This window comes from Trachypithecus francoisi, unplaced genomic scaffold, assembly GCF_009764315.1.
Source record: "Trachypithecus francoisi isolate TF-2019V2 unplaced genomic scaffold, Tfra_2.0 Lachesis_group3, whole genome shotgun sequence".
Classification (NCBI taxonomy): Eukaryota; Metazoa; Chordata; class Mammalia; order Primates; family Cercopithecidae; genus Trachypithecus; species Trachypithecus francoisi.
Genome location: NW_022681468.1, coordinates 6,202,841 through 6,228,601, shown reverse-complemented (window position 1 = coordinate 6,228,601; position 25,761 = coordinate 6,202,841). Strand labels below are relative to the sequence as shown.

Below are 25,761 nucleotides of genomic sequence, written 5' to 3'. Positions count from 1 at the left end.
GGTCCTCACCCCAGGGCCCAGGTACTGGGCAGGAAGCAGTAGTTGGCTCACACAGACAGGTCTCAGAGGTGGGGGGTGGGAACAGGACAGAATGGTCATGGGTGTCATTTCTGCACCCTCCCCTTTCCGCAGTGAGGCCATCCTTGATGGGGTGAAAGGGGTGGGGGCTGGGTGACTGTCCCTGAGGCCAGACTCCTCAGCTGGGCTGGAGCTGATCCCCCTGGATTTGCTGAACTAGCCTTGGGATGTGAGCCCGCATTAGGGCTCTACAGCCTCATGGGTGGGACTTGGGCTTTGACCTCAGGGAATGGGGTGTGAAGCCCAGCTCTGCTCTGTCAGCTCGGGGCTTTGGCCTGTTCCTCTGTAAAATGGGCGTACTCACCCCAGCTTGACAGGTGCAGACTACTCACCCGCTGTGTCCCTCTCTGCAGGTGGAGGGCTACTCAGTGGGCTGTGAGTGCTCCCCAGGCGGTGACCTGCTGGTGACGGGAAGCGCCGATGGCCGGGTCCTGATGTACAGCTTCCGCACGGCCAGCCGGGCATGCACGCTGCAGGGGCACACGCAGGCCTGTGTCGGCACCACCTACCACCCCGTGCTGCCCTCCGTCCTCGCCACCTGCTCCTGGGGAGGGGACATGAAGATCTGGCACTGAGCTTTGTGTCACTGAACCTTCCCGTTGCCATCTGGGCTCTGGGACTCCCCTCTTCCTCAAGGGTGTATGAGAGGAATGAGCACAGAGGTTGGCTGTGGGTCCTGGGTACCACCCTCTGAGCCTCAGTTTCCTCGTCTGTAAAGTGGGGACAAAAGTCTGTTTGCCTCAGGAGTGTGAGGACTACAATAGTGAAAGCGCCTGGCAGGCGGCCGGCGATGCCTAATAAATGTGTGTTTTGCTATTTGTTAAGTGTTTTCAGCAATAAGTTTGCATTAGCGGCTTCTTCTCACCTCCCTCCTCCCAGGCCTGCTGGAGCTCTGGAGACAGACAGAACTGTGCGAACTTGAGATGGGGTCACCCCGCTCTGGGGGTCCCAGCAAGGGAGTCCTGAAGTGGGGGTAGTCTGGGTCTTTGGTCTGCCCTCAGGGATTCTGTTGGAGCTCAGTGCCCCACCAGCCTCACAGGCCCCAGCTGCTTGCACTCCCCAGGACTGTGGCCAGCTGGGCCCCTGGTTGGCCCAAGCCCTGGGCCCCTTGGGCCGCCTCTTGCCCCACCAGTGTGCATGCTGCACACGCAGGTGTGCTCGCCTGCTGAGGGAGCCTCGTGGAGAAGTGAGGGACCCCTGAGGAGCCTGGAGGAGCTGGGCTGGGAGGAGGCCTGGCTCCCCAGGTGCCTGCACAGGCTGACTAGATGGAAACCCCAACAGAACTGTAACTGAGGGGCCACTCCAGGAGCCCAGGGATCTGCTGACAGGTGAGGGTGGGGCCCACCAGTACCTTGGAAGGCTTCCTGGAGGAGGCAGACCTCAACTTGGTGAAGATGGTGTCCCTGGCAGGGGAGTCAGTGGAGAAAGGCAGAGAATGTGAAGAGGCCGCCCATGGGCCAGAGCAGTGGAGGACGCAGGAAGAGGTGGGCACTTGGCTTCCCCTCCCCCTGATTCTGTCCCCGCTCCACTGTCGCCATAGCAGAGGCAAGGCAAGGCACCCCTCCTCTCCCGGGTTCATCTCCGCATCTGTAAAGTGGGGCATCGGAAGAGCCAGCCAGTAGGCTCACAGCTAGGGTCAGAGAAGGTCAAGTCTGTTGGGGGTGTCCCAGGAGGGGGCTGAAGCTGGCCTGGAGCCGGTGGGTGAAGACCTGTGTGTCAGTGTGTCCAGGGGGTCCTTGGGATCCCTGGGCTCCACTGGAGGAGTATCCCAGACAAGGGAGGAGCTGTGCAAAGGCCCCGAGGTGGGGCTTCTGAGGGCTGAGCCCTCCTGCCCCACAGTCACCACAGAGCCTGACACATGGCAGGCATCCGGCTCTACGGCACCTACTGTGTGCCTGTCTGTGGGAGAGGAAGCTGGAGCTGAGCAGTGGGGGTGCTGAGGGCATGGCCCCAGTATCCCCTACTGTGCCCTGAGGACAGGGTGAGTGGGATCCCTGGCCCATGTGGGGGCAGCATCCTCATGATCCACAGTGGGAGCACCTTCTGTGTATTTCTTTTCGGCTCCAGAACGGCTGTTTTGGTGAAAAGAGTTGCACCCTGTGCCCGGCGAGCTTGGTCACTGGCGAAAGTGAAGATTGCCACTGGCTTAAGCAAGGCGGTTGGGGGGTGGTGCTGAGGCTGCTGTGGGAGATGGGTAGTCTCTGCCCTCTGCCCCATGTGGCTGCTGGGGCCGCCCTCTTGTCACGCCTCTGGCGTTGGCCCTTTCTCCTCCTGCTCTGAGAGGGGAGCTCCTGTGACCTGTGGGGCCCATCCCATCACCCCCACCCAGCAGGCTGATGGTGCCTCAGGGCCTTTGGGCCCACCATCCCCTCTCCCAGCCTCCTTCCCACAGTACTTGCTTGGGTGGTATCTTCATGAAAGCTTCCCTCACCCACAGCCCCCTTTCCCCACAGAGCCCCCAGCCCCGCTGATGCCCTCCCCCTGCATTTGCAGTGGAGCACATGCCCCAGGCTGGGGTTCCTGCTCATTGCTGGTGCCTGAGCCCGCCCGGAGTGGGCCTTCCACAAGAACGTGGGCCTGTCAGTGTCCTTCATCGCTGTGTGACTTTGGGCAAGCTGCCTAGCTCCCAGTGCCTCAGTTTCTCCTTCTGTGAAACAAGAACACATAACGTCCATCTCGTGGGGATCGTGAGACTGTGTCTGTGTGTTTCCTGGTAGGGCCCGTGTGTCATAGGCGCTCAGAAGTGGTGCTGGGACTTAGTGTCAGGCTGACCACTTGACGCAGGAGCTGAGCCAGTTTAGGGTAGAGGGCGGATGTGGCTCCCTTCTCAGACCTCGCCACAGTGGACCATGGGGTGGTGGGCCCTTGTTCCTACCCTTGCTGTCCCTGTCACTCTCTGGGCATTGGCCTTGTCCAGGTTCAATCTAACGGCAGAAACCACCAACTGGGGCTGCCGCCCTCATTCATTCCCACTGGATGAGTCCAGGGAAGGACTCGGGTTGGTTGACTTCTGTCACACCTATGCTCCACACCCAGGCTCCTTGGGCAGGTGTGGTGGGAACTGTGATTTGTAGCAGGGAAAGTGATCTCCCCAAGTGCAGGACCCTCCTACAAGTATTTTCATGAGGGTGTGTCTCCCTAGCTCCAGGCCTGAGCAGGCCTCAGCACGTGTTTGTGGAATGAATGGATGCTGTGCGAATGAACCCAGACACATGGGGAGGGAAAGCTGCAGTGGTCAGGGTGGAGGGAGGCCTGGGCTTCTCAGGCCGTTTCTCATTTGCCTTTCCCATCCCCACATCTCACTGCCAGCCACAGACCTTGGAGTCTAGATGCTCTGCTTCCTGACCCAGTGCAAACCCCGGTGGTTTTCCACCTTCCTGATGATGATTTTGTGATTGAGATCGCAGCGTTTGGTGATTGTGAATTTCATCGCAGCGTTTGGTGATTGTTCCCTACCGTTGTATGTTCATGTTGCCACTGATTTAGTGTGAGCATCAGTCACAGATGACACTGTGTCAGGCTTCCAAGGGCTGGGATACAGCTGCTGAAAGGCCTCCTGTCTACCTGGGCTCCTGGCCCCGCTCCTGTGCTGGGCACACACCACTGCCTGCCACCTGTGGGACTCGGAGCCAGGAGACCAGCTCGCGTCCCAGGGCCATTTCCTGCTGGTCTGAGACCTTTGCAGGGGCCTTGCTTATCTGAGCCTTGTTTTCTCATCTGTAAAGGGGGTCTGTGGGGATGAGGAGAGACACGGCAAAGGAAAGAACTTTGCAGATTGTCACCCAACTTCACTTGGGACAAACGCCTTCCACTTCTGTGCACCTGAAGTCCGTTTATTTTCCAAGCTGGTGGCCTTGAACCAACCCAAAGCTCTGACCCTTCTGGGGCCACGGGGCCACCCAGGGCTTTGCAGAAAACCCACTGTGGTGGTTTCTTAGCTCCGCCCTCTGTGGGTTTGATTTCTCAACACAAGCCGCTGTGGGTGCCAGCTGGCTGCCAGCCCCTTCCCTTTTTAGGTCATTTTATTGGGAAGAATGGCAGGTGTGCACCATGCTTTTATCTATTTCTTTTTCCAAATACTTTCTTCCAAAGAACATTCTTAAAGACTGACTTTGATCCTCGGCAAGGTGTCAGGGAGTTCACTGTTTGCAGTTTTAAAATAAGAAAGCTAAATTTAGAAAATGCGGAGCAGGAATGAAAAAGGAGTGTGGTCTCTTCCCTCCACCCACCTTCCTGCGGCTGAGTGTTCACCTTCATCCTCTCCTAGAAAATCTGAGATGCCAGATCCAAAGCCATCGTGGAGAAAAACGGCTTCACCTCCAGATGCCGTGCGGACTGTGTGTGCTGGCTGCACATGCTGGCTGCACTGCTGTGTCCAGGCGTGGCCGTGACTTTTTTTCTGAGTGCAGCTGGTGCTCACAGCTCCTGACAGGGTGTCCATGATCCCCACTGTCCAGCAGAGGAAACTGCTGCCCTGAGGGCAGGGAGCCGTGCCCAGGGCCCTCTGACCCCAAGCCTGTGCTCTTTTTTGCACCTGGGATCCCTTCCCAAATGGCCTCCTGTGGGCACCACCTCCACCTCACTTTGGCTTTCTGTACGGTGGGAGACCCAGCTACCTAGAGGGTCCCTGGAAATTGCATTTGTGAATGTCCTCAGGCTCCATAAAGGGAAACAGGCCAGGCAGGCCTGGGTCTTGCCCAAGGTGACACTGTCAGCTGGTGGCAGAGCCCAACCCTGCACTGCCCTACTGAGAGCTGAGGCGAAACATACATGGATGTGTGGGTGGGTGGTGGATGCGCAGACAGGGCCTCCCTGAAGGCAAGGCAGGATCTCAGTGCAGGGAGAGGTCAGGGGTGGAGCAGGGAACCCCTGCCATGGCCAGCTGCCTGGGTAGATGGGGACTGCCCAGGACTTCCCGTCCAGCTGTGGGGACAGTCCAAGTGCAGAACGTCAAAGGGCAGATCCAGAGGGAAACTGCCAGCTCCAGAGCTCAGCTCCTTGGGAGCCCCATGGGAGCACTGAACAGTTTCTGGAACTCTCCAGCTGTCACAGATCTGTGCCTTTTCATGGCTCTGTTCCATTTGCCTAAAATACCTGTTGACCTCCTATTCATCTTTCAGCACCCAGTGTGATCCTCTCCTCTGACCCATTTCATTCATCCCCCTGGAGCATGAGGGCCCTCCCTTCTCAGATGCCCACAGGCCCTGTGTTCTGGAAGCCCTGAGCTGAGTGTTACACTGTCTGCCTTACTCCCCTACCTCTGAGTTCCTTGTGGGCAGAGCCAGGTCCCTGAGGCCATCATGAGGCTGCCAGCTGACAACAGCACCAGGGAGAGGAGCGGGGCATTGAGACCCAGCCCGAGGGATCCTGCGAGAGAAGAGTTACCAGTCAAGCCATCGGTGCTCCTAAGTCTCAGGGCCCTGCTGAGCCAGCTTTGAGCCATGAGAATTGGGGGTGGTGAACCAAGGTTCCCCAGCCTCAGCACCACAAGGAGCAGTGTCCTGACTACCCCTGACGCTGGGGGTGTCAGCCTGACCCTGCTGCTGCAAGCCGTGTGGACCCTCTCCTTCCTCTTCTCTCCTGAGCCGGAAGGCTGCCTGGCTCTGCAGCCAAAGTCACCGTCCCTACCCAGTCCTAGGCAAGGGTCTAATAGTGCTGGCTGCTCTGGGAACAGGACACCTTGCAGGCCCGGCTGTGGCAGGCATTGCAGCCCAGGCAGGAGAGCCCTGTGAGGTGCAGAGGCCATCTCGGGGGCTGCAGGCACTGAGGTGGCAATGTGGGGGCCAACAGCCTGTATCTAGCCCTCCAGATCTGGGCCAAGGCTGCCACCCAGGGCAGGTACGTCTGATTTGGTAGCCCCCAGGAGAGCTGGGCAGGGCCTTTGTCACCTAGAGGTGGGAGAGCCAGAGCGCCCCTCTTTCTGACCTCAGCTTTCCCATGTCTGAGTGACAGAAATCTTGCAGCTAACACTGGGGCAGCTGAGGCTTGGGTTCCCCTCTGGGGATGCCTCTGCCCACCGGGTGCCAGTTATTTCTCTGTCCTGCCCTCCTGGCTGTCCCCAGCTCAGTGAGGACTGTGGCTCCTGTTCTGTCCACGGCCCCAGAGAGGAGACCAGAATCCCAAACCTCTCCAAGCTTCCTCTGGCTCAGGGATGCTGCTTCCTGGGGCGGCACTTATGGCTGGAGAAGACACAGCCAGGCTGGTTCTGGCTTCTTCTGCAGAGGAAGTGGAAGGGCAAGGATGCAGGGAGCCACGGCTGGTGCCCACTCTCCTTGGAGTCGTCTGACCAGAGACAGAGCAACGCTAGGGCTACACACAAAGCCAGGTGTGCCAGGGAACCTCCAGGCATGAGCCTGGGGTGAGGTGCTCCCCACTGGGACGTGCCCCCAGGCACCTACAGGGACAGCCATAAAGGCCCCCTTGGGGAGGGGCCTCCATCCTCAGCCTTGAACCCACACATGCACATCTTCAAGGGCAGGGATGAGTGTGTGTCCAAGATGAGAAGGCGTCCAGAGAAACAGGGCTGCCGGAGCAGGAACCATGAGGAGGCCTGCACAGACCACACGGTCCAGTCCCAGACCAGCTTGTGAAATGGTTGTGCCCACCATGTTGACAGAAATAAGAGACGAGCTGGAAAATATCTCCAGGGAATGGGAAGCTAAGAAAGTGGCACTGTGGATTTGTAAAACAACCAAGTAGAAACTCCAGAAATGAAAAACGTGGCCGGGCGCGGTGGCTCAAGCCTGTAATCCCAGCACTTTGGGAGGCCGAGACGGGCGGATCACGAGGTCAGGAGATCGAGACCATCCTGGCTAATACGGTGAAACCCCGTCTCTACTAAAAATACAAAAACTAGCCAGGCGAGGTGGCGGGCGCCTGTAGTCCCAGCTACTTGGGAGGCTGAGGCAGGAGAATGGCGGAAACCCAGGAGGCGGAGCTTGCAGTGAGCTGAGATCTGGCCACTGCACTCCAGTCCGGGCGACAGAGCGAGACTCCGCCTCAAAAAAAAAAAAGAAAAACGTGAATAACTGAAATGAAAACCCCAGTGGCTGTGTGTGGTGGCTGAATAGACACAGGAGGGAATTAGTGAGTTGGAAGACAGATGATGCACAGTGTAGCAGGGAGAGCACAGCAGCCACAGAGGGTGTGGGGAGGGGCGGCAGGGCCCGCTGCAGGCCTGGGGTGGCACAGGGTGTGGGGAGGGGCGGCAGGGCGTGCTGCAGGCCTGGGGTGGCACAGGGTGTGGGGAGGGACGGCAGGGCCCGCTGCAGGCCTGGGGTGGCACAGGGTGTGGGGAGGGGCGGCAGGGCGTGCTGCAGGCCTGGGGTGGCACAGGATGTGGGGAGGGGCGGTAGGGACTGTTGCAGGCCTGGGGTGGCACAGGGTGGGGGAGGGGTGGCAGGGACTGTTGCAGGCCTGAGGTGGCACAGGGTGTGGGGAGGGGTGACAGGGCCCGCTGCAGGCCTGGGGTGGCACAGGGTGTGGGGAGGGGTGGCAGGGACTGTTGCAGGCCTGAGGTGGCACAGGGTGTGGGGAGGGGTGACAGGGCCCGCTGCAGGCCTGGGGTGGCACAGGGTGGGGGAGGGGTGACAGGGCCCGCTGCAGGCCTGGGGTGGCACAGGGTGCAGGGAAGGGTGACAGGGCCCATTGTGGGCCTGAGGTGGCACAGGGTGTGGGGAGGGGTGGCAGGGCCTGTTGCAGGCCTGAGGTGGCACAGGGTGTGGGGAAGGGTGACAGGGACCGCGGCAGGCCTGGGGTGGCACAGGGCACAGTGGGGGTGGTGACAGGGCCACTACAGGCCTGAGGTAGCACAGGTCTGGGAAACAAACCCGGAGGGAGAAAACAGAATGGGCAGAGAAATGTTTTAAAAAAATAATAGTTGAGAATTTTTCCGAACTGGTGAAGTACACCAATCCACAGATGTGACACTCCCTGAGAATCCCACGAAGGATTCCTAAGAAGGAACTCCATACCCAGACACACCTCAGGGAAACCGCAGAAAGCCAAAGTCAAAGAGAAAATCTTAAAGAGCTGGAGAAAAGAAAGCAATTTTTTTTTTCTAACCAAAGGAGCGTTTCCTGGACTGACAGCCAGTTCCCAATACCAGCAGGAAGGCAGAGCAGAGTGGCAGCATCCTGTGTGCCCAGGGAAAAGGCTGCCTGCCGACATTCCGTCTGCACCCCCGGTACCTGTCAAGGAGCAGAAGCCGAGTCTGAGACACGAGGATTAGGGGCCAGGAAATCGGTGGGGCAGCGCACAGGAGCATGAGATAAAAGAGCTGTCATATCCGGTGGGTTGGGAAAAGCAGGAGAATCCACACCCTCGATAGGAACTTGGATGCCGGGGTGGGGACCGGGTGTTACGGGGATGGGGTGTGAAGTGGGGTTAAGGGGCCCAACTTGGCTGCAGAGAACAAGACTGGGGAGGGACACCAGGGGCCCCAGGTTCCCGAGACCAAAAGGCAGGAGGTGGAGAAACAGCCCAACCCAGATTCTTTCCACCAGCGTCTTTTATTAATGAATGCAAAATACAGTACTAACTGACAGGGCATGCATCAGAGACGACAGGAATGCAAGCTACAGAAACCAGGAGTGGAGGGCCTCATCATGTCTGAGGTAGAGTAGACGGTGTCAGGGGGCGGACCCGGGGGGCGGAGATGAGCACCGGCCGCACTGGGGCATCATCCCGGCCCACCAGGGACTATGGGCCGTGGGAGGGCTCAGGGCGGTGTGGTGGCCACACTGCGAAAAATGGATTTTTAAAACACTTCATAGCCCCGAATTCGTTTCAGCTCCCTCTTCATGGACACAACTTCAGGGTTCCCTTGTCACTGGCTGGCGGGGGTGGTCTCGCCACTTCCTACTTGCAGAGTCTGGTCTCCACAGGACACCGTCCTTCCCTTCCCTTCCAAGGGGCAGGCCCCACGCACCCTCACCCAAAAAATAAAGGAGCTTTGTGTTGAAAACGCCAAGGCAGCCGTCCAGGGAGCTGGAGGCCAAGTGCGTTAAGAAAGACCCTTTTTCTCTATAAAAATAGTTTCGCTTTATAAAAGGGGGGATGCTCCTCTCACATGGGGGAAGGACGTGTGAAAAACGTTCTAAGTGGAGTTCCACGGGGCGGGGCTGGGTGGACGCCGCGGTGTGGGGGATCCTCCTCTCAGGCCTACAGGGTTGGGGAGGAGAGGAGGTGCTGGGAGGAACAGACTCCTCGTTGGCAGGGGCGGGGGACAGCGGGGGCTAGGGAGAGGTGGGGCCGGCCCCTGTGGGGCCCCGTGGGCTGGCGGGGAAGGGCCCAAGGCCAGGCCTGCACACAGGCGCTCAGTTGAGCAAGGTTCCGTAGAGCTGGGCCTTGGTGAGGCTGTCCTTGCGGCTCAGCCCCGTGCCACCAGTCCGCGGAAAGGCCTGCTGGGGGCTGAGGCGGGCGGCAGGGTGCATTTCCGGGGAGGCCTCCATGGAGCTTGGCTCCAAGGAGTCCCTGGAACCCTGCTCGGGCTCAGGGCTGCTGGCGGCCCCACACAGCTGCACCCCGAGCCTGTCCCCGTCCCCCCCCTCGCTGGGTGCGTAGCCGGGCAGTGGGTCAGCCGAGCGGCCGGGGCTGAGGCTCAGGTCGCCGCCCGCGCGCAGGAAGCAGGGCTCTGCCAGGTGGCCCTGGGAGAGGTCGTCCCCCTCTGAGAAGCTGTCGGCCTTGTAGCTGGCGTAGAGCGGGCTGGCGCGGCCGTCGGCCTTCTTGCCCGGGCTGCCCCCGGCCCCGCCGTAGTAGCGTTCAGAGAAGCTGCAGGGTGAGGCCCGGCCGGCAGCGCTCACTGGGTAGGAGTAGGCGCCAATGTCCTCCACACTCAGGGGCCGCCACTGGCTCCTCATGTCCTCCCCGGGGAGCCGGGCGGTCCCCGGCTTGGCCCGCAGGCTCCACAGGTTTGGGGGCATCAGGGCCTGCTGGGGACCCGGCGAGGCCGGGAAGCGGAAGGTCTCGGCCGGGTACGGTGACATGGTCCGCCCGAAGCCCGGGGCCACTTCGGCCTCCAGCGGGGCCGCCACCGCGGCCGTGGCCTTGGCAAAGCGAGGGCTGCCCTCATAGGTGGCGGCGGGTGGCTTGCGGTCGAAGAGCTCGTCGCGGCTGTTCAGGTAGATGGCCTGCTGCGAGGCAGTCAGCGTGCTGGCCTGCGCGTGCTCCTTCTCCTCCGACGTGGCGCTGAAGCTGGAGTAGGAGCTGGACGTGGGCAGTGAGCCCGCGTAGCTGGGGAAGGCCTCGTGCTGGAAGCCCGCTGGGAAGGCCACCGCCTCGGCCTCCTCCTCCTCCTCGGCCGCGCTGTCGGTGGAGTTCTGGGTCCGCAGGAAGCCCACGTCGGTCACGGGCGCGTCCACGCTAGGCCGCCGGTCGCGCCGCCGCTCCTCCGGGCAGTAGAGGGCTGTGTCACTGCAATAGATGTCTCCCTTGTAGGGGGGCCGCGGGCCTGGTTTCTCCACCCCGTCGCAGAAGGCCAGGTCGCGGGCCGAGGCATCCGACAGGCGCGAGGACAGGCTGGTGGGGTCCGGCTTCTCCAGCACCTTGGCAATGACGCAGGTGGGGACGCTGTCGGCGTAGGCCGGGTGGCAGAGCGGGGATGGCAGGCTGCAGCCGTGCTTCTCCATGTGCAGGCTCACGCGCTCCTGGAAGTCCGAGGGCAGCTGGAACGGGTTGGGGGAACGGGAGGGCAGGGACAGGGTCACTGTCAGCATGGCGGCCCAGCCCTGGCCCTGAAGCTGAGGACTGATGTTAGCCATGACCGACAGGCAGACAGACAGACAGACGAACGGGGCCTCCCGGCTTCTCAAATCACACCACGGGGAGCCTGGATCCAGGACGCTGTACTGAACAAGCGCCCGGGGTGTGGGTGCTGTGAGTGCCTGGGATCCTGGGTCATCTCTCCCCACCCGGCTCCGATTGCACCCAGGACAGCCCAGAAGCTGCAGTTGCCTGGAGAAGCCAGAACCCAGGTCTGATTCAGGTCCCACTCAAGGCTGCACCCACTCCCAGCCCCACCCCACCCATTTTGTGCCCAGCAAGGGGTTGACTTGCTCTCCCAGGCCCATGGGTTTATGGGTTCTACTGGGGGCATGACCTGCTCCCCAGCCCCCCAGTCACGCTGCTGGAGCATTCCTGAAGAAGACAGACTCAGAAACAGATGCAACAAAGATTGAGGGCCAGGGCTGAGAGTGCCTGGTGCCATGTGGGAGTGTCCCGCTACTGTTTGATCTATTTTGTGAGTGTCTCAGGCATGGCCCAGGACCAGGGGAAAGGAACACAGGCCTGGCTGGAAGATTGCATGTGAGGGGAGGGTTGGGGGGTGGGGTGCGCAGGGTGCAGTGGCCATAGGCAGGCCGGTGTGGGCCACTGGCCCATCTGCCCTGGGCATCGGGCAGGCCTGGTTCTGGGTCCTGGCTCTGCTACCTGCCTGCCGTGTGGCCTCAGTCCCGCCCTCTTTCCTGAACGTTTTCTTTCTGAAATAGGCACCGTCAGTCATCGTGCCCAGCCACAGGCTCCTGCAAAGTTCCGCAAAGGTCACTCTGCCGGGTCAGTGCTCAGTGGAAGCAAGGACCTGGAGCAGCCCTCGAAGGGAACAGAGGGCAACCAGCAGCTGGGGTGGGCCAGAGGGACTCTGGTGAGGGCCAGGGGCTGCCCGGCTGTGTGAGGTGGGGTGTCTCTGGCATCCCCTCCACCATCAGGAATGTCATGGCCCCACAGGAGCGAGGGGGACAGAGGAGGCTCAGGCTCAGCCGGCATCTTCCTCCTCAAAGATATTTGGGGAATGGCCTTGGGGTGGCACTGGCACAAAAGGAGCCCAGTGGTCCCGGGGCGGGGTGGGCCTGGCTGCGGGGCCACGTTACCTCAGACACCTTGTGGACCCTGCCGTAGGTCTGGCTGCACTGCAGCAGCTGGGCCGCTAGATTGCAGTCCTTCCTATAGAGCTCCTAAAAGACAAGAGAAGGCGTTCGGCGCCATTCACCCCAGCCAAGGCCCCGCCGCCCTGACCAGCGCCGAGTGGCCAGCGGGGGCAGTGGGGTGCACAGGGCCTGCTGTGCGCCTGGCAGGACAGGGACCCACTGCTGGCTCCGGCCCTCTCTGGGTTCCACACTCTTGCCTGCAAAATGAGGGCCTCATTCTGACCTGGGGCTGCCGGAGCATGGAGGGCCCTGCTGCTGCCCTAGCCGGTGCCCTCGGGACCCTGCCAAGATGGGAGCCTCCCATAAGGTGGGGGCAGTGGTAGAAGAAGGAGCCCTAATGGCCCTGAGCTCCTGGGGGCCCCCCGGGCTCATAGAGCAGGACTGGTCTTCCTCTACCTGTCCCTCAGGCTCCCAGAGTCCTTCCAAAGATGATTGGGAGGGAGTGCCAGGCAGGAATGGGAGGCAGGATGAGCCCCCAGCACCTTCCACCCTGTACTTCAAACTTCCGTCTCACACCCCCCTTCCCAAAGTGTGGCCTGGAAATAGTATGGCTGCAGGGCTGGGCAGGGACCGGGCAGGTGTGTGACCCCAGGCCCAGGCGGGCACTGGCTCAGCCTCCTGAGCTGAAAACAGATGCAAACAGTAGGACTCAAGGGGTGTGGCTTTGCCACTGAGAATCTCCGTTGCATGTGCCTGTGTTTGGGGCTTGCATTCCCGCCCCACAGGGGTCCCCACTGCGAAGACTCTGACAGCTAGCCCTGGGGTGGCCCGGAGGCCCTGTGACCCACCTGAACTGCCCCATGGCTGCTCCTGGCAAGGCTGGCCACAGTCCCAACCCAACCAGCACCAGGCGTCCTGCTGTCCAGGGCAGGCTGTCTCTGACACAGGCGCTTTTCTGTCCCCCCCACTACGGCCCTGGAGCCTCCCTCACTGAAGGTTGGTGCCCCAACTTGGCCTACATGGTGGAGGGAATTGGAGTCACCAAGCCCCTGTCAGTGCCCCCTGTCAGCTGCTGGCTTGGGGAGGAAATGCTCATGGGACATTCTGGCAGAGCAAGCAGGTGGAGGCAAGCGCTCTGGCTGCCCAGGGCCCAGGGCTGCTGGAGTCAGAGTCCCGAGGTTGAGTTCTGGCCCCGTCTGCGAGCGACCACCTGGGTTACCTGGAAAACCACTGAAGCTGGCCATGCCTTCGTTTCCTCATGTGCACCATCCCTGCAGAGAGGCCCCCGGGACTAGTGCCCACTTACGTAAGGGGCCTGGCCTTGTCACGTTAAGAAGCACTTCCTGTCCCGAGCCCATGTCCTCCTGTCCTCCTCCTGTTAGAGCCACACTCCTTAGAAGGGTGGCCTGTGCCTGGAACCACTGCTCCGCTCCACCACCGACCTCCAGTTCCCCAAATCCCAGTGCCTCTTCTTGGCCCTCTGACCTGGTCTCTCAGTAGCTGGCAAGTCAGCCGGCCAGGGCATTGACTGCAGCCCCCTTCTCAAGTGGCTGTCGGGGCACCATACTTGCCTGGTGTCCCCCAGCCTGCTGGCCACTCCCTCCCAGGCATCCTTGCTGGTCCCTACTCCATCCTGGGGCCTCCCTGCTTCTCATCTGCACGCTGCTTCGGCAGTCTCCACTGGCATGCCGGCCTTCACGCTCAGCTCCAGACCCGGACCTCCTGCTGCCATGGTGACATCTCCCCTCTAAGGGCTCCTATGCAGCTCCCACCCAGCTCCTGCCCCCCCCCAGCTATCCCCAGCCAGGAAATGGCAGGCAACTCCTTTTGTTTGGGCTCTGAACCCTGTAGCTGGGTTGGACCCAGCTCTTCTTCTAACAACCCACATCCTAAATCTTGGTTAGTCCTGTTGATTCTATTTTCAAAACACAACCAGAATCTCAGCCCTCTGCCCAGTTCCACCATTGCCTGAGCCACCAACATCCTTTGGACTATGGCCCTGGCCTCCCCCTGATGGTTCTGTTCCTGCCCTCGTCTGTACAGCCTGTTCCCAGCATGGCAACCATGTGAGCCCTGGGAAGCTGCACGTGCAATCACGTTGCTCCTCTGTTTAAGAACCTTCCATGGCTCCCCACTGCACTCAGAATAAAGCCCAGGTTTCTGAGAGGAGCCTATACAGCATTGCCTCTTATGGTCTTTCTGACCTCAGACCCTGGCTCCCCCTCCCCCTGGGCGCTCTTTGGCCTCTTTGGGGTCCTCCAAGTTAACCAGGTACAGCTGCACACCACAGTTTTCTTCTGCCTGGAAGCAACGCTCTTCCCACAGATGTCTGCATGGCTGGCTCCTTCACTCCCTCAGGTCTTGGCCCAGCAGCCCCTTCCAGAAGCACCCTCTTGAAAGCTGCAGGCCCCACAGCTGGCGACTCCCTGGTACCGTTCCTCACTTTCAGTTTCTCTACAGCATTTCACACGTCTAACATACTCCAGAGTTTGCCCCACTCAGATGTGAACTCCATGTGGGCAGAGTGTTTTTTTTTTTTTTTTTTGCCTGTGTTGTTCACACCATCATCTTGGAGCCTAGTAGGGTCTGGCAAGGAGTAGAAGCTAATTCGTGAATTCAGAGGCAGCTGTCCGGGGTCTGTGGGGGGCAGCTGGGCCCATCTCACAGGGTACCTGAAATTAGGCCCCATGGGCAGCCACATGGCTGTGATGCGACCCTGGAACAGGCCAAGGGCAGGAGTCCTGAGTGACCGTGACCCCGCCCTGGGGTCAGGAAGCTTTGCCTTGAATGGGATAATATGGCCCCGCATCCCCTAGCTCAAGTCCTTACAGCAGAGGGTCTGTTTAAGGACGCCCTTGGCGTCCTCAGCGAGGCAGCCCCATCCTTCCCCAACTGCACTAGGTCCTTCTCCAAGCCCTGACCGGCCTGTCCATCCTGTACCCTGTGCCAGCCCCTTGAGGCTGGGGTTGAAGCAGCTGAGCTCAGTCCCCTTCAGAGTCAGACTGTGGCTCCCAGTGCATCCTGGGAAGCCCTCGCCTGGGCCCACCAGCAGCCCTCCACGGGCCAAGTGTGCGCGGCACTCACATTGTCCTCCGACAGCTTGTCGATGGTCACCTTGGCTTCCAGCAGGTGGCTGTTGAGGGCAACAATCTCGTGGCTCAGTGCACGCTTCTCCTCCTCATAGTGCTGGCCCTGGGGGTGGGACAGTGGGAGGAGGAAGTCTGTGGTTGGCTCCTGGTGGGCCAGCCCAGTCACTCAATTGCACCCGGTGTTGCCCCTTGTAGCCATGAATGACAAGACACTTGAAGGGCCAAGGGGTGCGGGGTTAACGAGCACAGACAGACCCTAGTTCAATTCCTGGGTCCAACACTGCCAATCCAGACAGCCTTGGGGACGTCACTGCCACCCTGAGCCTCAGTTTCTCATGTGCAACACAGAGGTGACAGCGTCCTGCCTCAGCAGCTGCGAATGGGGACAGAGGACAGATGACTTGCGCCTGGCATAGAGCCCAGCCCACCTCACTAGACAGATTGAGAAACGGAGGCTCAGAAAGGAAAGGGCCTGTGTCCAGGGACCCAGGCAGAGCCATGCCCAGTCCCCAGGCCTGCCGCCCGCCTCTCTGACAGCACCACAAAGCTGGGCAGGTTGTTTCAAAAACAAAATGAGCCGGTCACCAAAGCAGAAAGAAAGGAAACCTCTTCATCCTAGTGAGGGAGTGGCACCAGAAACCCACACCCTGTCCCTCTTGGACATGTCCCAGTAGTGCGGTCACAGACAAAATGGCAACCCCACTGAGGTCACCTGCAGGTGGTGTGAGGGTCCCCATGAGAGTGGAGTTGGGACCCAAACCTGCCTCTGGCTTACCCAGGGCCTGAGTTCGGCCTCTCTATCCTCCTGGGCTCAGGTCCTTGGACTGACAGGCTGAGCTGGGGGGCCGGTTCCCAGTTTATGTCCTCCGTCCACAGCCCCTCTTACACGCCCCCAGGCTGGAGTGCTCCCACCCGCCGCTCAGGCAGCACGGGGGAGCCCTGGACCCAAGTACGCCCTTTGCCGGAGAGCACCCACCCGGCTCCACATGTTCCGTGGAGAAAGGGGTGGGACCAGCAAGACCTGGGTCCCAGCTCCTGAGTGGGCCAGGGGTGTCAGCTGGGTGGCTCCCCCAGGGAAGGAGGTGAGGGGTGGGGGAGTGGATGCTGCTTGGTGGCCTCACCATGCGGTACAGCTTGTCCTCCAGCTCCTGGTTGATCCTCTGCAGTGCCATGTAGTTGCTCTGAATCCTGGCGCAGGAGGCAATGGGGTCACTGTCATGCCAGGCCTGGCCCTCCCACGACCCTCATGGCTGCACAGCCTGCTGAGCAGGGTGGCACTGAATTTGGGCTTCCCGAGCTCACCCCACCAGCCTCACCCTGGTGGAATCTGTGCCTCTCTGCACAGGGCAGAAAACATCCCATTAAAGCAAACTTTGGTAGAAGCCTTTCCTAGGCCAGGGCCCAGGACTCTATTTCCCCCTCCACCCCGGAACCCCCTGAAGATGAGAAGCGAAGGCTTGTTATTCACAAGAGACTCTGTCCCATCTGCACGTGGAGCCAGTTTACTCACATTTGACCCACAATTCTTACAGATCTGTTATGGGGTTGACAGTTCAAATGCAAATGAGCAGGGAAGAGACTTAACACTAACTATGTGATAGGCCCTGGGGTAAGGCTGGAGACCTCACAGTGAACAAGACTCGGTTCTGCCAGGATGGAGGAGTGGAGCCGAGTGTCAGGCAGGAATCAGGTGTTTGGAGATTCCATTGTTGGTGGGAGGGGCTTGGGGATGGTGTCCAGCCTCAGACAACCTATGTGTTGTGTTATGGCCCCTATCTCGCCAACAGGGAAACTGAGGTGAAACTTTAATTACTTAAAGCAGTAACAGGCAGGGCCCAGACTTTAACTGAGGTCTGACTGCACTGCCCAGACTTGGTTTCCATATGAATGGAGGGTGACATCCAAAACACCCAGGAGGCGGGGCTGCTCAGAGAGGAACAAACCCTCTCCCTGTGGCAAGTCCTCCCTGGGGGCAACAGGGAGGCAAAGAAAGCCAACAGCAAAGGTTGCACGCTTCTTTCATTTTCTGTTTCCGTAGATGGGAAAGTGCATATTATATTTCAGAAAAACATCCATTTTCAATGTGCACAAGAAAACTGCTTTTCGAAAAGTGTGGTGTTTGAGGGAGTCCGGCACACCTTGATCGACACTTCACTAGCCCGCACGCGCTCAAGGGAATGGTCCCTAAACTGGTTCATCTCCGGGCTAGACACAGCTTTTCCCATCAGGACCCAAGGGACCATGGCTGGGCCCCGGGTGGACCAATCTGGGTCTGGACATCTGCCGGGTTCAAATCCTGGCTCGGCTGCTCCAAAGTGTGACTTTGGAGGAAGAGCTTCCCCTGCCAGAACCTCTGGACTCCGCATCTGAGTGGGGTCAACAGCCAGGGTGGGAGGGGAGCACCACGTGCGACTTCCCGGGCCTCGCCCCCTGCCCCGGCCCTCGCGCCCCGCCCCGGGCCGGCCCGGCTCTTGCCCCGCCCCGGCCCGGCCCTCGCCCCACCCCTCACCTGCGTAGCTTCTCCGTGACCTTCTCCAGCTCCTCCTGCGCGCGCCGCAGCTCGATCTCCAGGTAGTGGCGCGTGGAGTCGAACTCGGTCTCGAGCTTCTCGAGCTTGTGTGTGGTGTAGGACAGCCGCTTGCGCAGCTCGCCCTTCTGCTCCTGCAGCGCGCTGCAACGACATGGCGGCGGCGGGCGGGGCCGCGGCGCTGAGCGGGGGAAACTGAGGCCCGCGGGCCAGCCGGGGCGTGCCGCACTAACACGCGAGTACCTGCGCGCGCGCGCACACACACACCCACACCCACACCCACACACACACAGCCTCCCGGGCGTCACTGGAGACCACGGCGCCCCAGAGTTAGGGACTCTGACCCTGAGCCAGTCTGGCCCCGGCGGTCCCTCAGACTCCACCAGTGCCCCTCTCAGGTAAATCCCAGGTGGTGGCTGGAGGAGTCGTTGACCCCAGAACCTCGCCAGTGTGTTGGGGGCGGTTTAAAGGACCCCGGTATAAAGAGCGCCCATCAGCACCCAGGCTGCCTGTCACGGAGCTGGCCCTTGGTGACGCAGGTGACCAGGGCCCTCACTCCTGCCCCTCCACAGCGCTAGGGGGGGATGGCTGAGGCCCAGAGTCAGCAGTGCCATGCCCAAGATCAGACCTGCTTTCCCCAAAATGGTTGTGTGGCCCCGGGACCCTGGGTCACTTCTCTAGGCCAGAGAGAGGTTTGGTGGCAATGACCCATGCCCAGGCAGTGTCCACCACCATGGCCAGTGAGGCTGCATGCAGCACGGGAAACCTGGCAAGGTCCCGGCCTGCTCAAGTTCCCCTTCCTCCAGGAAGCCTTCCAGAAACCCAGACAGCTCTTGAGGCGCTATTTTCTTCCCCTAGAATGGGGTCTCCTGGGGGGTAGGACCCCAGGATGCAGAGCCCCACATGCTCAGGAAACAGAGACCCACCGTGACCCACTCTTCCGAACCGCCTGCCAACGATTCACCTGAACTAAAGCTGTGCAAAGGCAGGACGATAGTGTGGGGGCCTCCAACAGGGCGGGCTCTGAGCTCCCCGAGGCAGGGGCTACACTTCCTTTTGGCTGGGTCAGAGCGGGGTCGCAGCCAGCAGTTCTTTCCTTGCGATAGGTGCACAGCCCAGGGGCTATCTGGGACCAACATCTTTTGGATGGTGTTGCTGTGAGATGGGGGCGGGACAAGACAGAAGTCCCAGGTGTCATGCAGGAAACCTGAGGTGTGGGAGGGGGCCTGGAACCCTGACTCTGTCTGGATGTGCTGTGGGACCTTGGGCAAGAGCCCGAGTTCTTACAACATTCCCAACCCAAACCCAAGTGCGGGGAGTAGAGGGCAGGCAGGAGGCTCCCAGTCCTCCTGGGGCCACCACTGTCCCCCAGCCCCGAGCAGAGGCATTTTCTGTTTGGGCCCTGTGAGTAAACCACATGTGGCACCATGGGCACACACCCAGCAAGCCTCCAGGAAGCACTCTTGGATTCCTGCCCAGGACTATATTTTTAAAAATAAATAAAAATAAAGAGTTGCTTACGTTTTTGAGAAAATCAGAGAAGGGCAGGGCGGGTCTTCCCGAGTCAGTCCCCACAAGAGGATGTAGAGTAACAAGCAAAAGAGGGAATCCCTGAGGCAAAGTGCCACAGCTGCCCACACGGGTCTGCCTCCAGGAGCGCTCTCTGGGACAGTGCTCAGGCTTTCTTCCACCTCCTCCAGGCAGCCTTCCGTGGCCACCCCACTTCTAGCACTCGACAGCTACAGGTCCCAGGCTGCTTCCCAGCACAGGCCTGTGCTCCCCAGGGAGGTGGTGAGCTTCCCGGGGACTCCTAAGCCATCCAGGGCTCCCAGGGCAGGCACAATGGCTGGGCAGCAGTCCGTGAAGTCCACTGTTCCCTGCAGGGCCTCCTGGTGTGCCCATAGCCCTCGGGAAGAGGCGAGGGCGTCATCCATCCACCCACATGGCCACCTCAGCCCCGAGTCCTCACCCCTTCTCCAGCCACACCCCAGGCCTCACTGATCAGCCTCAGGCCCTCGCTCTTCTGAGAACTGCACCCCCAGCTCACTGTGCCCCCTCACCCAGCCCTGCCCCTCCTGGGCACCCTGAGGCCCCTACCCTAACCTCTCAGAGCCAGCAACCTGTCTGAGACCTCACAGCCAGGAGTAAGACAAACCCTGCCCCTGCCTCGGGAGCCTGCGGTGCAGAGGGGAGGCAGACAATGAGCTAGGCAGGGATTCTCCAAGGGACAGGTGTGAGAAGGGAGGACGAAGGGGCTGTGGGGTGGGCTCGGGGCAGACATCTCACAAGTCAGGCAGCTTCACAGAGCCTCAGTTTACCCCGGCCTTCGGATGGCCTTCCAGATACAGCAGTTGACTCCCTGCTCCACCAGCCCTTAAATACTGCTCCCCGCTCCCCAAGTCCCTCACACTCAACCCAAACAATCTTTGGGCCAGCAGTGCCCCTGGCGCCTGGCTCTCGCACCCCTCTCTGCCTCAGTGTCCGCTTGCTGCAGGCACCCGGCCATGGACACGCACCCCGTCCCCAGGCATAGCTGATGCCCTGCACTTGGCCGCCCCAGGGTTCCTGCCACATCTTTCCCCACCTCTGCTGGTCCGGCGGTAACATCACAGGCCCCTCCTGACCTTGCCCGGGCTGTTCCCTGAGGCCCTGCTTTGCACCTGCACCCCCGTCCTGCATGTTCAGGCCGAATACCCTCTAAGCCAGCTGCACAAGGACTCCTCCCAGGCTTCCATCCAACCGGCGGGGTGTCTGTCAGGCTCCATACCCCCAGCACATCCAGCCACCCACCTGTGGCCCTCAGGCATCTCAACACCCAACCCGTCCAATGCAGCCACATCCACCACACCCTCACTGCCCTCCACGTTCCCCACCCTGGGGGTGGGTATGGTGACCCCTCTTTACCCCTCACAGCCCTGTCACCCAGTCCTGGGGGCTCAGCTTCTCACACCTCGGAACGTGTCCTCTCTGCCCGGTCCAGGCTGTGCACGTAGGGTCTGCGGTCGCCTAGACAGTACCTCCTTCCCTGTCCAGTGTCCCCCACACCAGACACTAACCCGAGCCCTGCCGGGCCACAGCAGCCTCAGTCTCCACATCTGCAGAACGGGATGGTGCGCCCAGACACGGGCAGGGCTGTCGCTGGTTCGCATTCTACATAGTAGGACCCCCCACACAGTGGACAGTGTCAGAGGTGGCACTGTGTGGGGTGGGGTCACCAGGCCACTGGCAGTCTGGGGCAAGCTGCTGGAGGCCTGCGGCTCAGAGGCCTCTGCCCCCTGCCCTGGGGGAAAAGGTGGCCTGGCAAGGGCTGAGAGTCCCCAGCATCTGGAAACAGCTCAGCAGACACACAGGGAGGGGTGTGGTGCCCAGAGCAGCCAGGGCCACGTCCTCCAGGCTGGGGTCACCCTTCCAGGTCTGGGGACCCGGGGGGGCCCTGCTGGGCTTGCTGCCTGGTGAGTTACACCAGGATCTGGGGCTACCCGGCAGTGCGTGTGCCTGTGTGTGCGTGCGTATGTTTGTGTGTGTGTGCGTATGTATGTGTGTGCGTGCGTATGTATGTGTGTGCGTGCGTATGTATGTGTGTGCATGCCCATATGCTTCTTGGCTCCCTCCTTGCCTGTGGGAATTCCCTGGTCGGGGATGAGTGCCCACCTCCCCTGGCACATGGTGAGGCCTTGAGGGATCTCCCTTCTGCCTTCCACTGGGAGCCCCTTCTGGCCACTTGCAGGGGGCCCAAGTCTAAGGATGGAACCCTTGGCTGGGCTGCTGGGGTGAGGGCTGAGGCTGTGCTGCCGGCCCACGCCTTCACCTTCACCTTCTGGGCCTCTGCATCTGTCTCGGGGAGTTGGACACAGACACGGGACAGATGTCTGGGGACAGACACAGACACTAGGGAGCCAGGGGAGACAACAGGTATGTTACCTGTCCCAGATCGAGGGCGAGCACCTGGCCAGCCGGCCCTGCAGGACTCGGGGCTGCCCGAGGCACAAGGGCACCCAGGGGCTGCGCAGCCTGTGAGCAAAGAGGACAGAGCTGCTCAGAACAGGTCGGGGTGGGCAGGGCTAGGGGACATGCGTGGCCCACCATCAGGGGCACAGCCACAGCCACTCGGAGGCCTGTGAGACCGAGAAAGATGGGGAGTTGGTCCCCACCCCCTGCGAAGAAAACTCCTTGTCATCTGCAAAGTAGCAGGGGTTGGGGACGTGGGTACCCAGAGAAGGGGGCCCAGCCTTGCACCTGCCAGCCCTCACTCCTCACTCTGAAGGGTCCCAGCTCAGCGGTGGCACCGAGTCCCATCATGGCAGGGTCACTGGTCACTTGCTCAGTGCTTCTTTTGAGCATCCTTTCCCATCACTGCGGGGGTGGGGAGGGGCAGCAGCAGCCTCTGAAGTCAGTTGTTCCCTGCAGGGCAGCAGATCTACCCTCAGCCCTGCCTCACAGGACACAGGCGGGGTCTGGTCCACTGTCTCAGCCTCAGAGGGGAGTGACGGGGGCTGTTCCCCTTCCCTGCTAGCTCTGCATCTGGTGGGTGCCTGCATGTCGTAGGGCTGGGTTCCTGGCATGCAGGATTGGCGGGTCAGGAGGAGGCCCCGATAGCTGATGTATGGAGTGTCTTGTGGGCTGTGGGACCTGGCAGATGTTAGGGATCCGGGGTCCACTTCACCCTGCCGTGGGGCCCCTGCTCCTCTGCCTCTGCCTGTGGCCTGCGTGGGCTGGACCGATGGGTGTGAGGAAGGACAGGTGCCTGCCCCGGCCCTGCTAGGGTGCTGGCCTGCTTGAGGACACAGCGCCCAGACGAGCACCCACTTGGTTGTCCCCCTCTTGGGTTCTCTCTGGGGATCAGCTGGCAGGCTCGCGGAGACGCTTGGGCAGCCCTGCTGACCCTGCGCCAAAGCGGGAGATCTGACCTCTGCCTAGAGGGGCTGGTTCCATCAATAAGGCTCTGATGCTGCCCCAGAAATCAGGCTTTCAAAGAGTGCCTCAAGACTCAGGCAGATGGGCATGCTCAGAAAAAGAACTGTATAATCCCATTGAAAAAATAACTGCATACGGACAGCCACGGACAGTAATGCAAGCAAAGAAATGTTAATGTTGTTATACTTGGCTGGTGAAATGCTAGATAATTTAACATTTTTCTTTTATACTTTTCTGAATTTGTCATATTTTCTACAGTGAGGATCAAAAATCATGAAAAAAATTGCTACAGATCAAATTTTGGTACCCCCACCCCAGAAGTCACCATTAGCACCCATGGGTCAGGCCGAGGGGGCAACAGAGGTTAGGGAAAGCTCTTGGCGCTGGCCACGAGCCACACATTGATCACCGGATTCCTGAGCTGCTCTACAGAAGCGGGCAGGGGTCTGATGCCCCAGCGCATGGTAGGGAAAGTGAAGTGGGTCAGGGCGGTGGGCTTGGCCTCTGGCTGGACTGGACTTTGGAAATCCGGTCCCAGGTACACCCTCAGCAAATGACCCCAGTGCTGCTGAGCAAACAGAAAACAGGATGGGATGAGTGCGTTCGCTTGAGGCTGCCAGGAACAACTGCCCTGTCCAGTGACTCCCATGAGCGTCCTCCTCCCAGCCCTTGCCAAGGAGACCCCACTGCAACAGGTCCCCTCTGAAGGGGCCTTATGGTAGGTGGAATTGCTGAAGAATGAAGGTGCTCAGAGTAGAACGGCTAAGACCCAGGGGAAACTGAGGCCCAGGAAGGGGCGGGGCTTGCCTGCAGGTGCAGTGAGTCAGTGAGTGGGGGCACGGTTGTGACCTGACCTAGGCTCTGACTCTGGTCTCTCACAGGACATTTACTAAGCATCAGTGACGACCCGCTCGGGTTCCGAGCCAGGTCACAACACTTGTTTGGAAATTCTCATTCCCAGCCTGTGGCATGTGGGCCATCTCATCCTAGAGATGAGAAATCTGGGACCCAGAGAAGTTAAGTAAGAGGCCCAGGATCACAAAGCAAGGCTCGGTGAGGATGAGGTAAGAACCAGGGGCTGTTGGGCCCTGCTGGGGCTGCCACCCTCCCCTTCCTTGAACTCCCCTTCGAAGGAAGGGTGGGCAGGGGCAGGCCGCTGAGAGCCTGGCACAGGAGGGCCGCCCAGCTGAGAGGCCTGCCGAAGTGTTTTGAGAGCAGGGGAGCCATGACCTGTGGGACCGCGGAAGGGGGAATGAGCCGCCTCCCACTGGTTTCCTGGCCCGGCTGTCAGCAGAGCCAGCGATGGCCCCAGGGGGAGCCAGTAGAGCACGCGGGCCCCGGGGACGACCTGTCTCAGTGTGAATTCCAGCTGGGTGCATGGAACCACGTTCCTGCTCCTGCTGGCAGAAGGACCTGGTGACTGACTGGGGGTTGGCCTGGGCCACTGAGGCTGACCTGCCAAGAGACCTTGCTTCGTGCTTCTTCGCAACCTTTGTGGACATGGGTGTAGTCATGTGGGGAGCAGCTGCCACCTGGGCACTATGTGTATCAGGATGAGATGACCCCAGGAAGCCTGGAGCCCTACAGGAGACTGGGCAGGTTCTGTCCATGTCTCCAGGGCATACCTCCTCTTAGGGCTTGGACCCTGGGGGCAGCACTGTCAGCAGATGCCTGTCTTCCTCCCCCAGGGAATGGCTTGAAGGGGCTGCACAGCCAGCTTCAGGTCCTTGACGGGTGGGGAAGGAGAACGGGACACTTAGGATGCACCAGGCATGGACCACAAGGTGCACGTGTCCCGTTCTCACCGGTGAGATGCCCCTCCCACTGCATGTCAGCCTTGAGAGGGATGCCACCATTGCCGTCATCCTACAGATGCAGAAAAGCCTGTGGCCACCTGTGGGACCTTGTGACTGCCCCCACCCCATTCCAGGGCAGAAGGATGGGAGGAAGACGGTGACAGCCAGGTCTGGGCACACCCCAACACCACACTCCTGGCCCCCAGGAAAAATGACGGGACATTTTGCCTCAAGCCAGCCAGGCCTGATGCCTCTTCTCGCCCCTGCTAAAAGGCACAACTGTCCCCTGCAGGCCTTCAGATTTCCCCCAAATGTGGCTGCCCCCACACCCATCCAGACCCTTATTCATGCTGTCCTCTCCCCTGGACATGTCCTCGTCTCCATTCTCTGTGTCCTCAGATCCTCTCCTCTCTTGTGAGGCTTTGCTCAGATGCCACCTCTTCCAGGAAGCCTTTCTCGGTCCCCTCTGCTGAAGGTCCCTCTCTTCCTCTCCAGGTGCCTCCCCTCACCTTGGACGTCCAGCCTGTGCTGGACACAATCCTCCTGCTGGGATACTGCTTCCCTCCTCTGCTCAGCTAGGCCACTCCACAAGACAGCCAGAGGGCGCTTCCAAATAGGTGGGATGCTCTCTGGCTCCCCACCACCCTGCAAGTCAGACAGGGTGACTTCAGTGGAGCAGGTGAGCGTCCACTTAGGGTCAGGGCCGGAGCCCCAGGGCCCTGCGTCTGTCATCCTGCTGTCCTTCCTCCATCATGCGAGGCCACCGGGGCCGTGCCCTTCCTGCTCCCCGATGCCCATGGGGCCCTGCCGGGCTGGGGGAGGATAGTTACATGAGCTCCAGGGCCCCTGGTGTCAGGAGGAAACCCTTTCTAGCTCCATGGTGTGCTGGGGACACGGGAGCCTGGAGCTCAGAGGGCGCTGAGGAGGTTCCTGGAGGCTGCGGGGGAGGCCTGGCTCCCATCCTCCCACTTGACGTCACAACAATGGGGTGGGGCCGGGCTGCGGCTGTCACTGTTGCACAGTCAGCCAAGGGCTATCTCCGCCCTGTGCCCCTGGCATGTTGTGGGATCCCACCATGCCCTGGGCACAGCCTCTGTCTTCCCTCTTTGGTCGTGGCTCTCAGCCTGGCCCCACAGTGTCATGCTCCAGCAACACTAAATTGCTCCTCCTCCCTTCCAGGCTGTAGGCAGCCAGGATCTCATCTCCGTGACTTTGTCCCCGTGTCCCCTCTGCCAGGATCTCACTCCTCCCTCCTGCTCCAGGTTAACCCCTCCCCGTGTAGCACCTGAGGGGGCCTGAAACCCCAGCTTACCCCACCCTGCCCTGGACGAGGTTGATTGCTGCCTCTCACTCCCCACCAGCCCTGTCCTTGAGACTTGCAGTGCCAGGTCTCCTGTTCCCACCCTGGCCCCCCAAACTGTAGTCCCCCCCCAGACGGCTCATTTCTAGACCCAACCAGACCATGTTCTGCCCTGGCTCAGAGCTCCCCCAACTCC

The 25,761-nt window shown here is 60.6% G+C and overlaps 2 protein-coding genes across 6 annotated transcripts in view; one reads left to right on the top strand and one right to left on the bottom strand.

The window, feature by feature from the left end:
* WDR25 (WD repeat domain 25) overlaps window positions 1-913 on the top strand; it is a 149,778-nt gene extending 148,865 nt beyond the window's left edge. The window contains 1 exon segment of the mRNA XM_033191321.1: window positions 432-913. Coding sequence (XP_033047212.1) covers window positions 432-653 — 222 coding nt within the window. The 3' untranslated portion in view covers window positions 654-913.
* A 7,656-nt stretch (window positions 914-8,569) lies between these two features.
* The window catches only part of BEGAIN (brain enriched guanylate kinase associated), a 50,095-nt gene continuing 32,903 nt past the window's right edge, over window positions 8,570-25,761 (bottom strand). For 4 of the 5 annotated variants that reach the window (XM_033191315.1, XM_033191319.1, XM_033191317.1 and 1 more), the window contains exons 3-7: window positions 17,538-17,699; window positions 16,150-16,216; window positions 15,024-15,131; window positions 11,943-12,026; window positions 8,570-10,742 (exon numbers count right to left, since the gene is read on the bottom strand). In XM_033191315.1, coding sequence (XP_033047206.1) covers window positions 9,396-10,742; window positions 11,943-12,026; window positions 15,024-15,131; window positions 16,150-16,216; window positions 17,538-17,699 — 1,768 coding nt within the window. In that variant the 3' untranslated portion in view covers window positions 8,570-9,395. The remainder of the gene's footprint in view (window positions 10,743-11,942; window positions 12,027-15,023; window positions 15,132-16,149; window positions 16,217-17,537; window positions 17,700-25,761) is intronic. The other variant, XM_033191320.1, reaches the window with a different exon arrangement.